The sequence below is a fragment of the Pieris napi genome, chromosome 3 (genome assembly GCF_905475465.1).
Source record: "Pieris napi chromosome 3, ilPieNapi1.2, whole genome shotgun sequence".
Lineage (NCBI taxonomy): Eukaryota > Metazoa > Arthropoda > Insecta > Lepidoptera > Pieridae > Pieris > Pieris napi.
Genome location: NC_062236.1, coordinates 1,486,051 through 1,498,505, shown reverse-complemented (window position 1 = coordinate 1,498,505; position 12,455 = coordinate 1,486,051). Strand labels below are relative to the sequence as shown.

At 35.3% G+C, this 12,455-nt stretch overlaps 1 protein-coding gene across 2 annotated transcripts in view; it reads right to left on the bottom strand.

Moving 5' to 3' along the window:
• LOC125063802 (acetylcholine receptor subunit alpha-like) overlaps nucleotides 1-12,455 on the bottom strand; it is a 77,241-nt gene that overhangs the window by 18,602 nt on the left and 46,184 nt on the right. For both annotated transcript variants that reach the window (XM_047670441.1, XM_047670442.1), the window contains exons 5-6: nucleotides 8,380-8,548; nucleotides 4,945-5,081 (exon numbers count right to left, since the gene is read on the bottom strand). In XM_047670441.1, coding sequence (XP_047526397.1) covers nucleotides 4,945-5,081; nucleotides 8,380-8,548 — 306 coding nt within the window. The remainder of the gene's footprint in view (nucleotides 1-4,944; nucleotides 5,082-8,379; nucleotides 8,549-12,455) is intronic.

Below are 12,455 nucleotides of genomic sequence, written 5' to 3'. Positions count from 1 at the left end.
TTCTTATACCTGACCCGTGTATCGGGTCAAGGGTATCGCTTCAATTAAAAGCAAAGCTGAACGACATATTGCAAGAGACTTATATTTATGAGAAACACTACTTGCTAAAGAACTCCTTTTAGAGGCAGACTGTTTTATAAAAGGGGCGAACGGGCAGGACGCCCTACTCACGTTAAGGACGCTAGACTCTGAATGCCAGACGGCTTAAGAATCATATATACGATCATAGTTACGTTTTAGCTTCAATTATTTTTATGGAACAGAGGGCAAACGGGCAGGAGGCTCACCTGATGCTAAGTGATATCGCCGCCCATGGACACTCTCTATGCCAGAGGGCTCGCGAGTGCGTTGCTGGCCTTTTAAGAATTTGAAATGATATAAATAACAAGCTAAGTCTAAATCACATCAAGATGTTCCGTCTAATAATGATCGGTACCACAGATAATAGATAAAATCAGGAAATGAAACTCCGATATCGAAATTAACTCGGTTTCGTATCGCCGTTATCGTATTTAGCTTTGATCCCCTACAGCTTTGGCAAAAATAGCCTAATAATTAAATATTTTATTGCATTGCACCTATACCTGCAGCTGAGTTTCATCATCGGACGTCGAGGCAGAAGACAAAATTTCACCCGTATCATCTCGACGTCCGTCGTTCCACACCTGAGCGTTTTCTAAAGCCGGGTCCACATTTGTAGCATTTCGGTGTATCGTATCTCCGTTGCGTGGCTTCGGCGCGTATCATGATCGTTAGTTTGGACGCAAAATGATACCCGTTTATGATACATGCCGTATCGGATACGGCCCGATCCGCACTAAGCGCGTATCTTGATACACCTCGTATCCGATACGCGTATCACGATCGGTGGTATGGACGTATTTTGACACTGTATCACGATACTGTATCGCGATACGATACTTGATACACCCCGAACCATCCTGTGTCGGTTTTTTCGCGATCATCAAAGGGAATACACAACATCAATGGGTGACATGCGAGTGAAATTTTTGTATTTTCCGCTGGTATGCTGAAATTTGAAATCTCTCATCAATGGTATTCCACCATATTTGTTTCGGTTTCTAAACATTTCCAGCGCCGTCTACGTCTGGATTTAACTTTTTTTTAAATACTATTAATGATAATATAACAGGCGCTAGTCACCGCCAAACTGTGAGCAATTGCTGACATGGCTAAACCGTTTGGGAACGAAGACATGACTGAACTGTACGAGAAGGGAAAGGTGCACTGAAAGACACGCGCATCAGGATACATCGGAAGAAAAGTGAAGCGTCTATATTTGTAAAGTTAAAGCCGATACACTGATATGATACAGCATTTGATAAGTATGGACGCGTTTTTTACAAGATACGCCTTAAATATACGACATGGACAAAATGAGCGTCCATATTTATGATACAGATACGAGATACGATACGACTGATCGTGATACGTCAACATGCTACAAATGTGGACCCGGCTTAAGGCAGTTTTTGCCGCGCATCACCACTATGTGGAACCAGCTGCCTACTAAAGTATTTCCGAACCAATTCGACTTAGGGTCTTTCAAGAAAAGAGCGTACCAATTCTTGAAAGGCCGGAAACGCACTAGCGACGCTTCTGGCAATGTGAGTGTCCATGGGCGGAGGTATCATTTAACATCTACATCTCAGTCTAGTACGGGGAAACAAACGCAGGCTGCAATTTCCCCGTACTAGACTATCTAAAGTTAGTAATTATTTTTTGGGAAAAGGGATTACTCTTCTTTAATAAAATCCCAGAGGCTCTTTTGTCTCTGCCTTTTAATAAATTTAAGAGATGTATTAAAGAAAAGCTGTGTAAAAAGGCTTACTATAAAGTTAACGATTATCTAGTTCAGTGATTCCCAAAGTGGTCTATATCGACCCCTAGGGGTCTATGACAACCTACAAGGGGTCTACGTCAGCGAAAAAACATTTGGGGGTCCATGAAATGAAAATGGGGGTCCACGATAGTGGATCTCAACACATACACCAATAGTACCTATTTACTTACATCATACTATCTTATAATATCAAAACATATACATTTCAAACAAACAGATATAAAATTTTATTTTGAGTAGTTTTAATTTAAATTCAATTAATAAAAGTATAAATTAACATGTGTTTTTACTTTAAGTTTTTAACACTAAACTTCACTACAGTTAGAAATTTACAAGAAATAAATATCAGGTAATTAGGGGGTCTACCCAACACGGAAAAACATGGCAAGGGGTCTACGACACAAAAAGTTTGGGGAACTCTGATCTAGTTGATAAAAGGGCCTGGGACTAGTGCTAGACAGGCTACTTCTAATTAATTTGCGATATTTGTTTTAAAATAAGTGTTGTTTGCAGATTTGCTATTTTTAAAGAGTACCGAGAGTTTTTTACGCCGCCTCTTTCTCTCGGCCTACACCCTCTGTATTCTTTGCCGACGAGTAAGGATGCCTACAGATTCAAATTTAATGACGTGGAATAAGTGATACCTGTATCTTAACTTCCATAATAAACATTTTTTTTTCATCAGATAAGCCTCGTTCGTGCCCGTTTGCCTCCTATTGCATAATAAAAAAAAAAGGAAAGAAAACCAGATGAAATACAACAACAATGAATGTTAAGTAGAAGTTGTTTAACAAATAACACATAAATAGAATCAATCAAAATTCTAGTAATAAAAGCGCTTAGCCTTTTCGCAATATTAAACATGTCAGGTTAAATCTGGCTAAATAGTACAGGCTGCGTGAAATCCCAGCTGACAGCGCATCACGACTAACAGCATTGTGACCCTTCAGTTGAGAACACTTTGCTATATTTTTTTTCCTTTTTGTTCTTTTCCGAGCTTTTAGCTTTGTGACTGTGTTGGCTAATTTGGTAGCTTTAGTAAGTGAACCGTGATTTTAGAAAAATATATTATATATGTGTATTATATATAATAAGCGAGCGTTCTTAAAGGCCTCGTGTTTTGTTCTATAAAAAATAAGAAAATTTCTAAAATACGGGCTACAGCGGTAATTTTATTAAATTGTTCATACTGGTAAGATCAATAATTATATGTGTTGTGATTATTTCCTAATTTCGTTATTCATTTGTCTATTTAACGTACTGGATAATGCAATGGTCATTTATAATGTGTTTCGGGTTCATATTATCAAAGACACCATATTCTGATAAGATTTTGGGAGTTGGACAAAAAACTTTTCAGTATTCGTAGATTATAATTATAATACCTTCTTTATCTTTATATAAACTACATTAAATTGTGTAAAGTAATGTAAAATGTCTAAGTGAACAGGCATTTTAAACATTCTTAAAAAAAGAGGATATATGGGCTGATGGAAATGGTAAGTGATGGTTAGTGATACCGGCCACATAGACAGAAGACGCCTTCACTGCCTGCTCACTAGTGATAAGCTGGCGTTTAAGAATTACCTATATTCTTTTCTTAAACGAAATAAGATTGAATACCTTAGACCCAAAAAGTCGACGGCGTATGTCGGCAACAGGAGGCTGATCACCTACTTGCCTATTAGATTGACAAATGATCATGAAACAGATACAAAAATCTGAGGCCCAGACCTAAGTGACATTGTTATATAACGTAAAGTGTTATAAATGTATTCAAAGACAAATTTATTCGTCAAACCCCATTCATTTCACAATAATGGGATATCACAAACTGTTTGCATATTTTACAAAGGAACGTTTTGCCTAATGTCGGCTGTTTGAAAGTTACTCAATCAAATATCTTGTTTGAGGATTTTAATTTATATGCAAATTGCGGGTTGTAATCCGTGTACTTTCGAGTTTCACGCATACTGTTCGCAGGATTGTGCTTAAAAATATAAATAAATAACTATAAATTGACGATGCTACTCTAGGACGCAGATTGTACTTTCAGATCTATCTAAGATTGTATCGGATTTTAATTCAAAAGGTCTAACTTTAAATTTTGATAAATGTATGTGAGAATTTGGACTCAAAAAATAAAAACAAATTGTTTTTGCGTGACACGTTGTGTTTGAATGAGGTAAGGGGAAGACTTTAAGAAGTAATTTTCATGAAAAAAAAATTCTTAAGCAAATGGGCAGGCTCTTATTCTATTTTCAATATGAACAAGTTCTATATGGAACAGGGGTAAACGGACAAGAGGCTCACCTGATGTTAAGTGATACCGCCGCCCATAAACACTTTCAATGTCAGAGGGCTCGCGAGTGCGTTGCCGGCTTTTAAATAATTGGTACACTTTTTTCTTGTAGGACCCTAAGTCGAATTGGATCGGAAATACTTCAGTGGGCAGCTGGCCCACAAAGTGGTGGAGCACGGCAAAAACTGCCTTAAAGAACGCTCAGTTGTGGAACGACGGACGTAGAGGTGCTACGGGTGGAATTTCGTATTCTGCCTCGACGTCCGATGATGAAATTCAGCTGCAGGTATTAATCCGAACAACTCCTCTGAACACTCTCCATGGTAAATACGGTAGAAGATGCAGAGTGACCCGACATTAACTGTTCACATAGTGAAATCGTTAAGTAATGATTAAGCGTGTGGTTTTCAATCGTAATTATTGGTTCGAGTCCCGGTCTTTCCGTATACAATATATTTTATTACTAAAATAATGTATGTAATAAGTATATAATGTGAGGTTTAGGTTATCTACTTCTTCCCTTTCTTCTTTATAATGTATAATAAATGTATGTTATTCTACCGGCCTAGAGATGCACGGCTAGATATATTTTTTAATATATTGGTAATAAATATAGCCATTGCGATAATATACATTTCGAATGCAATATTAAAAAGAAACAACTAAATTTTAAGTTTATTCGTTACAAACATGCCGAAATATAAATCTGTCTTAATCTTGTCATAATCTCTTTAAAATTTTAGTATAGAAAAAAGTTTTTATTATGAAAAATACTTACCTAATTGATACCAGGATCATAGCGAAGATGAGGTATTTTCCCAAAAGAGGTACCACCAGGGAGGTGGGAGGTATGATCTCCACAACCAAAAGGAAGAACACGTGGAGACTGATGAGTATCGATATTGATAACGTTACCTGGGGATAAAATATATATATATACCATACAATTCTTGCATCTATAGTAATTCATATTTCGAGAAATTAAAAGTTATTAGTATATATTTAATAATTAAGATGCTAACAAATTATTTGAGAGAGAGAGCAAACCGAAATTCTTAATATATATAAATTACGCGTCACGTTGTTTGACCGCTGTGGACTCCTAAACTACTAAACCGATTTCAATCAAATTTGCACACCGTGTGACTAATTTGATTTTGATTTTGAAAATGTCTTAAAAACACTCAATTGTGGAACGACGGATCGATGATATATTTTTCTGTCTTTGTAAAACATAAACAATTACTGCACGAAATGGTAGGGGAGCCCAAGAGGGGATTTCGGGATTTACTAAAGCGCGGCAGATTAATATATAGGGGGATACCTTGTACCCGGTTAAGTACCTCCATAAAACATGAAGCCCATATATAAGGCTGCCCGTGAAGGAGACAGGATCAGATTAGTAAAAAAAAATTGACCATCAGAAATTCCCGAGCGCGTCAGATTAAGGTAGGGTGAGTTAATTACATCCTAAAAAGTGTATATTCCACTAATCTGACAATTTGAGAGTGACGTAAAAAAAGGGGAGGGCAACAAAGTAGTAAAAAAAAAACGTCATCTCGACATTCTCGAGCGTAGCTAATTTTTTTTTTATTTTGAAGGAAATAATTCAAGAATAATGAAAAATATATAATCTGACGATTTCCCCAACCCGAAATAACAAAAATTCGTCGATAAAGTTAAATGCGTGCAGCTGCGTGATGCCTACATTTCCTTAAACCGATCGGAATCTACTAAACGGCGTTCTAAATATTTCCCTCAAAATTACATTTCTTGTGAATTTGAACCGATTCGGACCGATAGATTTTGAGAAATTTTGAAAAATCTTAAAAAAATAAGAAATATTTTTTTTTAAAGTGGTTTCTTTATCGATCAACTTCAAAAACTAATCCGCCTTTGAGCTTAAAAAACCACGTCGATCGCCACCAAGCTGGTCAAAAGCGGTTGATTCGTTCGAGAGATATCGTGAACGAAAGAAACCCGAAAAAGTGTTTTTTCAAGATTACTCCGAAATTTGTGGTTCGATCAATTAAAATACGTAGGGCATTGATGCTAGCAATATCTGACGCGCTCGAGGATGTCCATGCAACAGTTTTTTTTACATATTTAACAATCTATAGCCGCTTCCCCCACCGATGAACAGGTATATATCATATAACATTTTTTTCTTCTTATCATCTAAGCTTTGCATCCCAATAGGTCTCTACGACTCTCGAGTAAATCCCCATTTAGCATCGTGGGCTCCCCTACCAAAACGAATCTTTGACATCAAAAGTAACATTCACATCAGTAAGTAATAGCCTTAATAAAATATCATTTCGAAAAAGCCGAGGTTGTACGATTGTAATCTAAAAACAAAAACGATAGAAAATCTAATTTGCAGATCACATATCTTTAGATCCCGATAGCTAAAAGATAAAAACTCACATTCGCTTAGAAATAACATTAGCCGATCGCTCATCAGCTTACCGATCTGGAGAAATTGCTATAATTTATCACTCACTTTTGAGCTTAAAAGCATCTCATTATTGAAAACGACGCTTTTGTCATTAGGGACAAAGAAGTTCATTTTTATTTCACCGGAGTTTTCCCCGTGAAACTATTGTTAACACTTTTAACAGACGCTAAAGGGTTTTGTTTGAAAGAGAATTATTTTGTTTTCGTGTTATAATGATTATGAATTCTTATATATTTGTCATAAATTATTTCATACTGATACATAAAAAGCGCCTTTTTTAAGATACTAGCTGACCCGACAAACGTTGTTTTGCCATGTATATTATTTCTAAGAAACATTATTTTAGTTTAATAAAAATAACTATCTGGTATAAAAAAAATAGGGGTTGATCGTAGAGGGGTTAAAATTAAGGGTTGTATGTATTTTTGTATGTTGTATCATAAAAAAATTAAAACAAAAAAAATTGTTTGCGGTGGACACCCCACCCCTTATTCCTAAAGGGTTTGAAAGATAGATAGTAGCCGATTCTCAGACTTACTGAATATGCAGAAAAATATTTGTAAGAATTGGTCGAGCCGATTCGGAGGAGTATAGGAACGAACATTGTGACACGAGAATTTTTTATATTAGATGGAGGGGGCGGAAAGAGCAGTTACCGCAGCTCATGGACTCTCCAAATTCAGTGGGTTCGTTGCCGGAATAGCGGGTGGAGTTTACTCTCAATAAGAGGTCTCCCAGGGAAGACCCCCACTGGGTGACAATTCCACAGTTCGCTAATTCGCGAAAGATAATTTCTTGTTAAGCGGAAGATTTCCAGCCATCAAGGTGATGCGAATGAAATTTTGAGTTTAAGTTACAAGTTACAATATTATTATTTTATTATATACTAAATGACCCGGAGAACTTTATATCACCCACATATTTTTGTGTCAAAACGAACTCATACGAGTATTACAGCTATGAAAAACAATTTTTTTCTGGCGTCTAAGACAACAAAGTTTTATTTAAAAAAAACACCCCAATTTTGAAAATTCAATTGTCGTTGTTAGTAGTTTAACTAACTTATTATTTATATTTTTGACTGTTAAAAATATTGCCTGAACTATCACAAATATTAAAAGCTCATAATTAGCCAAATCGGTGTAGCCATTCACGAGATTTAGCAAGACAAACGACTTTTTCGCGTTTAGTTTTATTTTTGGCCGAATATTACTTGTATCTTAATTTTAAATAGTTTTCGTATTGTGAATTAATTTTAGAACATCGTTAAGACATCATTAAAGATGAACGGGTAGAAGAAATGAGGTCAAAAACTTTTTACTTAATTATGCAATATAATTATATATTAATATATAATTTAATAAAATTATACATTAAATTTTGAACTTTGATATCCTATTAAGCAGTAAAACGCCAATATATTTCAATTATTTAATTTTGTTTTAAGACATTGTTCTCTTACCAGGAATTTGAAGTGAATTTATTCTCCGAGATAAGCTTTTGTAAGCAATTTCTTCAAGATATTCAGAAATGTTTGAGTATCGTTACTTACTTCATTGAGCATTTCATTTAAAAAGTTCACCGTAAATTATCAAAGATAATATTCAATCCCTGCTTACTTGAATCAATATATCGGGTACTTAATTTCGGTATTGATTTTAATAATTCATACATAATAATTTATCTAAAAATAGAATATAATAGTATGTATTTTATCTTAAATTAAATAGACTTTTCTGTGTACAATGTACATACCTTTTCTCCACTATCTGAAGGTAGGTAAAATGTGAGCACGGTTAAAAATGAAATGCCCATGCATGGTATGATGATGTTCACAGTGTAGAAGAGAGTCTTTCGCCTCATGGTGATGTTGAAGGTGATGTCCAGGTAGGGCTCGTCACAGCAGGTGTAGAACTTTTCGTTCCTGTATAATTTTTTATATATAAGATAATATTTCTTTATAAAGTGTAGTTCTAAAACTTATCGGTTTCAGCAAAGCGTAAATATTATAAAAATACTAGCTGTCCTCACCAAACCTTATTTTGCCATGTATATTATTTCTAGGAAAAAAAATTTTAGTTCAATAAAAATAAATATCTACGATAATAAAAAATAAGGGTTTATAGTTGAGGGATGAAAATTAGTGGTTGTATATATTTTTGTTTGTTGTATCATAAAAAAATAAAAACAATTTTTTTTAAGTGTCACTTAGGGGTTTGAGAGATAGATGGTAGCTGATTCTCAGACTTACTGAATATGTATAAAAAATTCATAAGAATCGGTCAAGCCGTTTCGGATGAGTATGGGTACGATCATTGTGACACGATAATTTTATATACATATATAGAGATTTTTTCATATCTTATAGATTATAGAAAGTTAACATTAGATCTTCTTAACTATAGATATATAGATATTATTTTGATATAGATATATTGATATGATTATTTATCTACAAACGTTTGTCCTTTTTGAAATTTAACTTACAAAAATAATATATTTCGGGGGCTGCGATTCAGAAATATAAATTTCCTAAGGGTAGATTTGTATTGTTTATATATTAAACAAGAAAAAAATGGCGTATTTTATTATAAATAAGTAAATCTCTAAAACGGAAGTACATATAAGCTTTTGGGCGATGTGTAAGGACGCTTTTCCGCGCACCACCACTATGTGGAACCAGCTGCCCATGGCATTGAAACTGTCCATGGGCGGCGGTAACTCTTAACAGGTGAGTCTCCTGCCCGTTTTCAGGCTAGGTTAGGTGATTCTATAAAAAAAGCTTTTCTATTTAATGTTGTTCACTTATTCTTTTCCATAGTTATTCAGTAGCTGATTAAAATTTTATGTACTGCTTTGAAAGGAAGCGAAAATTTACTATTAACGGAAGGACCGGAAAATTAAAGTAATTATTATGATAGGACCATTTGATCTTTTGGTTAAAGGTCAAATGTACATTAATAGAATACTTTATTTATATAAAAGAATAATTTGACGTTTAGAATTTAAAAAATCTACCGTATTGGCTTCCAGGGTGGTGGCTGTCTTGATCTCTGCTTGTTTGTATAAGGAAACAAACGTGTCCATACTAAGATAGTTAAAATAAATAAATCAATGGCGCTACAACCTTTTTTTTAGGCCTGGGCCTCAGATTTCTGTATCTGTTTCATGATCATTTGGTAATCTAATAGGCAAGTAGGTGATCAGCCTTCTGTGCCTGACTTGTTGGGTCTAAGGCAAGCCGGTTTCCTCACGAAGTTTTCCTTCACCGTTCGATCGAATGTTAAATGTGCACATAGAAAGAAAGTCCATTGGTGCACAGCCGGGGATCGAAGCTACGACCTCAGGGATGAGAGTCGCATGCTGAAGCCACTAGGCCATCACTGCTACCGATACTAAGACGGTTACAGGTAAAAAATCGTCTTTCGACACTTTGTTACCAACGCATCTTGAGTTTTTTTGGACATGTAGAACTGGTACTCTCTTTTCTTGAAGGACCCTAAGTCGAATTGATTCGGAAATACTTCAGTGGGCTGCAGGTTCCTCGTAGTTATGGTGCGCGGCAAAAACTGCCTTAAAAAACGAGGTTGTGGTACGACGGAGGTCGAGGTAATGGGGGTGGAATTTCCTATTCTGCCTCGACGTAAGATGATGAAACTCAGCTGAAGGTAATCCCAACAACTCCTCTGAACACTCTTCATACTGATGCATATCATAAAAGTGGTAAAGTTCCAATGTAGGTAAAACATTGCGTTCACCAAATATTCATATCGATTTTTATGGACTTATTGAATCTCTATATTGTTAAATCGACGTATAAAAAAAATGTTAAAGTGCTTCGGAACATAAAAAGAAAACTTATACGGACATTACGCGTGACAAATGTCCCGCATAAAAATATACGAAACGCGTCCCGCTAAAATATGCGGAATGTCGGATGACGGATAGTGTTCATGTGTTTATAAAATTAAACTTATTTTATAGTTGGCAAAAGAACTACGAAATTATGGGATAAATGTATGATTTATGAGCTTAGTTCAGCGATTCTTGCGTACGTTAGCCCGAATCCAAGTTGTAAGTTTTTAATGGGATTTTGCTGTTCGCTTGAAGCGCCTTGACAGGTTATTTTGCTTTAGCTCAGTCGGAAATGGGCTCTTTCCCACGACTAGCTCTTCTGCGATCGCCTGTAGGCCAGGACGCAAGCTCACTGGTGTGAGCGAAGTACGAAGTAAAGGACCTTTTTACCCTAATCTGAGTTTGTTTTGTCGCGCGGGCGGCTTTTGAATTTATCGTTAGCTAACGTGATGGGATCATCCGAATCCGTTGAAATGTGTCGGGATCTCATGCGGGCCGTTTTTGTCTGGAATACGAACCGGGCTCTAAACTAATGTATTTCTTTGTATAATCGCAAAATAGACTACCAAATTGTTCAAAGTTGATATGTCTTCGCGCTCCCCTAGTGTTTTCGTTGTTGTAATTGTTTTGTATTTTGTGTATGTACTATAAATAACTCTGTTTCAGGCCTATTATTTTTTTCTTTCAAACAATTTAAGGGCACTTCTATAATTAGAACTTGTACATATATTGTTTATATTCCTGTAATTGCAATGCGTCTGTCATGTTTCCTTATTGATAAATAAATAACCTCCAACGGTGAAGATTAGCATCGGACGGTATAGGTATGCTTTAAATCCAAAATCGACGTCTTTCAGATCGCTGATCACCTTGCATATCATTATCAACTAATGTTACTCTCGACGCAAAAATATAAAGCTTCCATAGTGGATTGCAAAGCATGTAGTATGTTTTATTTGCAGGCTTTTTGTTCACGTTATACCTCCTAAGTTATAAAACCTTATAAAAACGATATATATCCGTCGATAGCATTTATTAACTATGTTCGAATTAATAATTATAAATAATTTTTAAATACAATGTGAGTTCACATTTTATATACTTTATAAAGTTATCGATATCAGTACACAATGGGCAGGACATAATGCAAGATGTTCAGACAAAAGATGGACCGTCGAAGCCACCCCGCTCCAGGAAACGAAATGTTCAAATAAAATGGAAAATTCCTTACCCAAAAGGGGTTCATACTAAACACGAAGTAATGTAAATAACAATATATAACGTAGACTAACTCTATAATAACAAAACCAACACCCATCTGATCTGTAATTTTTGATTTATGGAATTAAAGTGGCTTTATTATTATTAACTGTTTACCTCCGCTTAGGATCGATTCATGATCCTTTATCGATCGATATTATAATTATCACACTTAAAGAAATAACTGCTTAAATTAAATAATACTAAAATAATCGTAATGAAAACGTTCATCAACAACTATTGAATATTTCGTGACTTTCAGAAATGTCTATGAACAAAGAAAATGTAATTAATTTATTTGCTATATAGACATATTTTGTTTCCGGAATCCGTAACAATATAATTTATATGACCTTGACAGGCGTCCAAGAAAAGGCGAACAATGGAACGAAACGCTTTTGGCCAAGTGGAGGCGATAGCAATGTAAATTCGGTGTCGATTTATCAGGACAAGGCCGGCTTACGAAGCTTACGACAAATATAGCTAAGCTAAGTAAAACATTTCGTAACCGATAATATTTTGAAACACATAAAATGTGTTTTTGAAGTTAATTACTAGGCTCGGCTCAGCTGATGCACCTGTCTAAGTACTGGTTCACATATATGAAAAAACATGTAATTTCCTAGAAGGGAATATGCTGTCGTTAAACAAATGCTAACATAAAACACATGCTTCTTGCAAAGTACGAAACACGTGAAACATGAAACTGTTGTTAA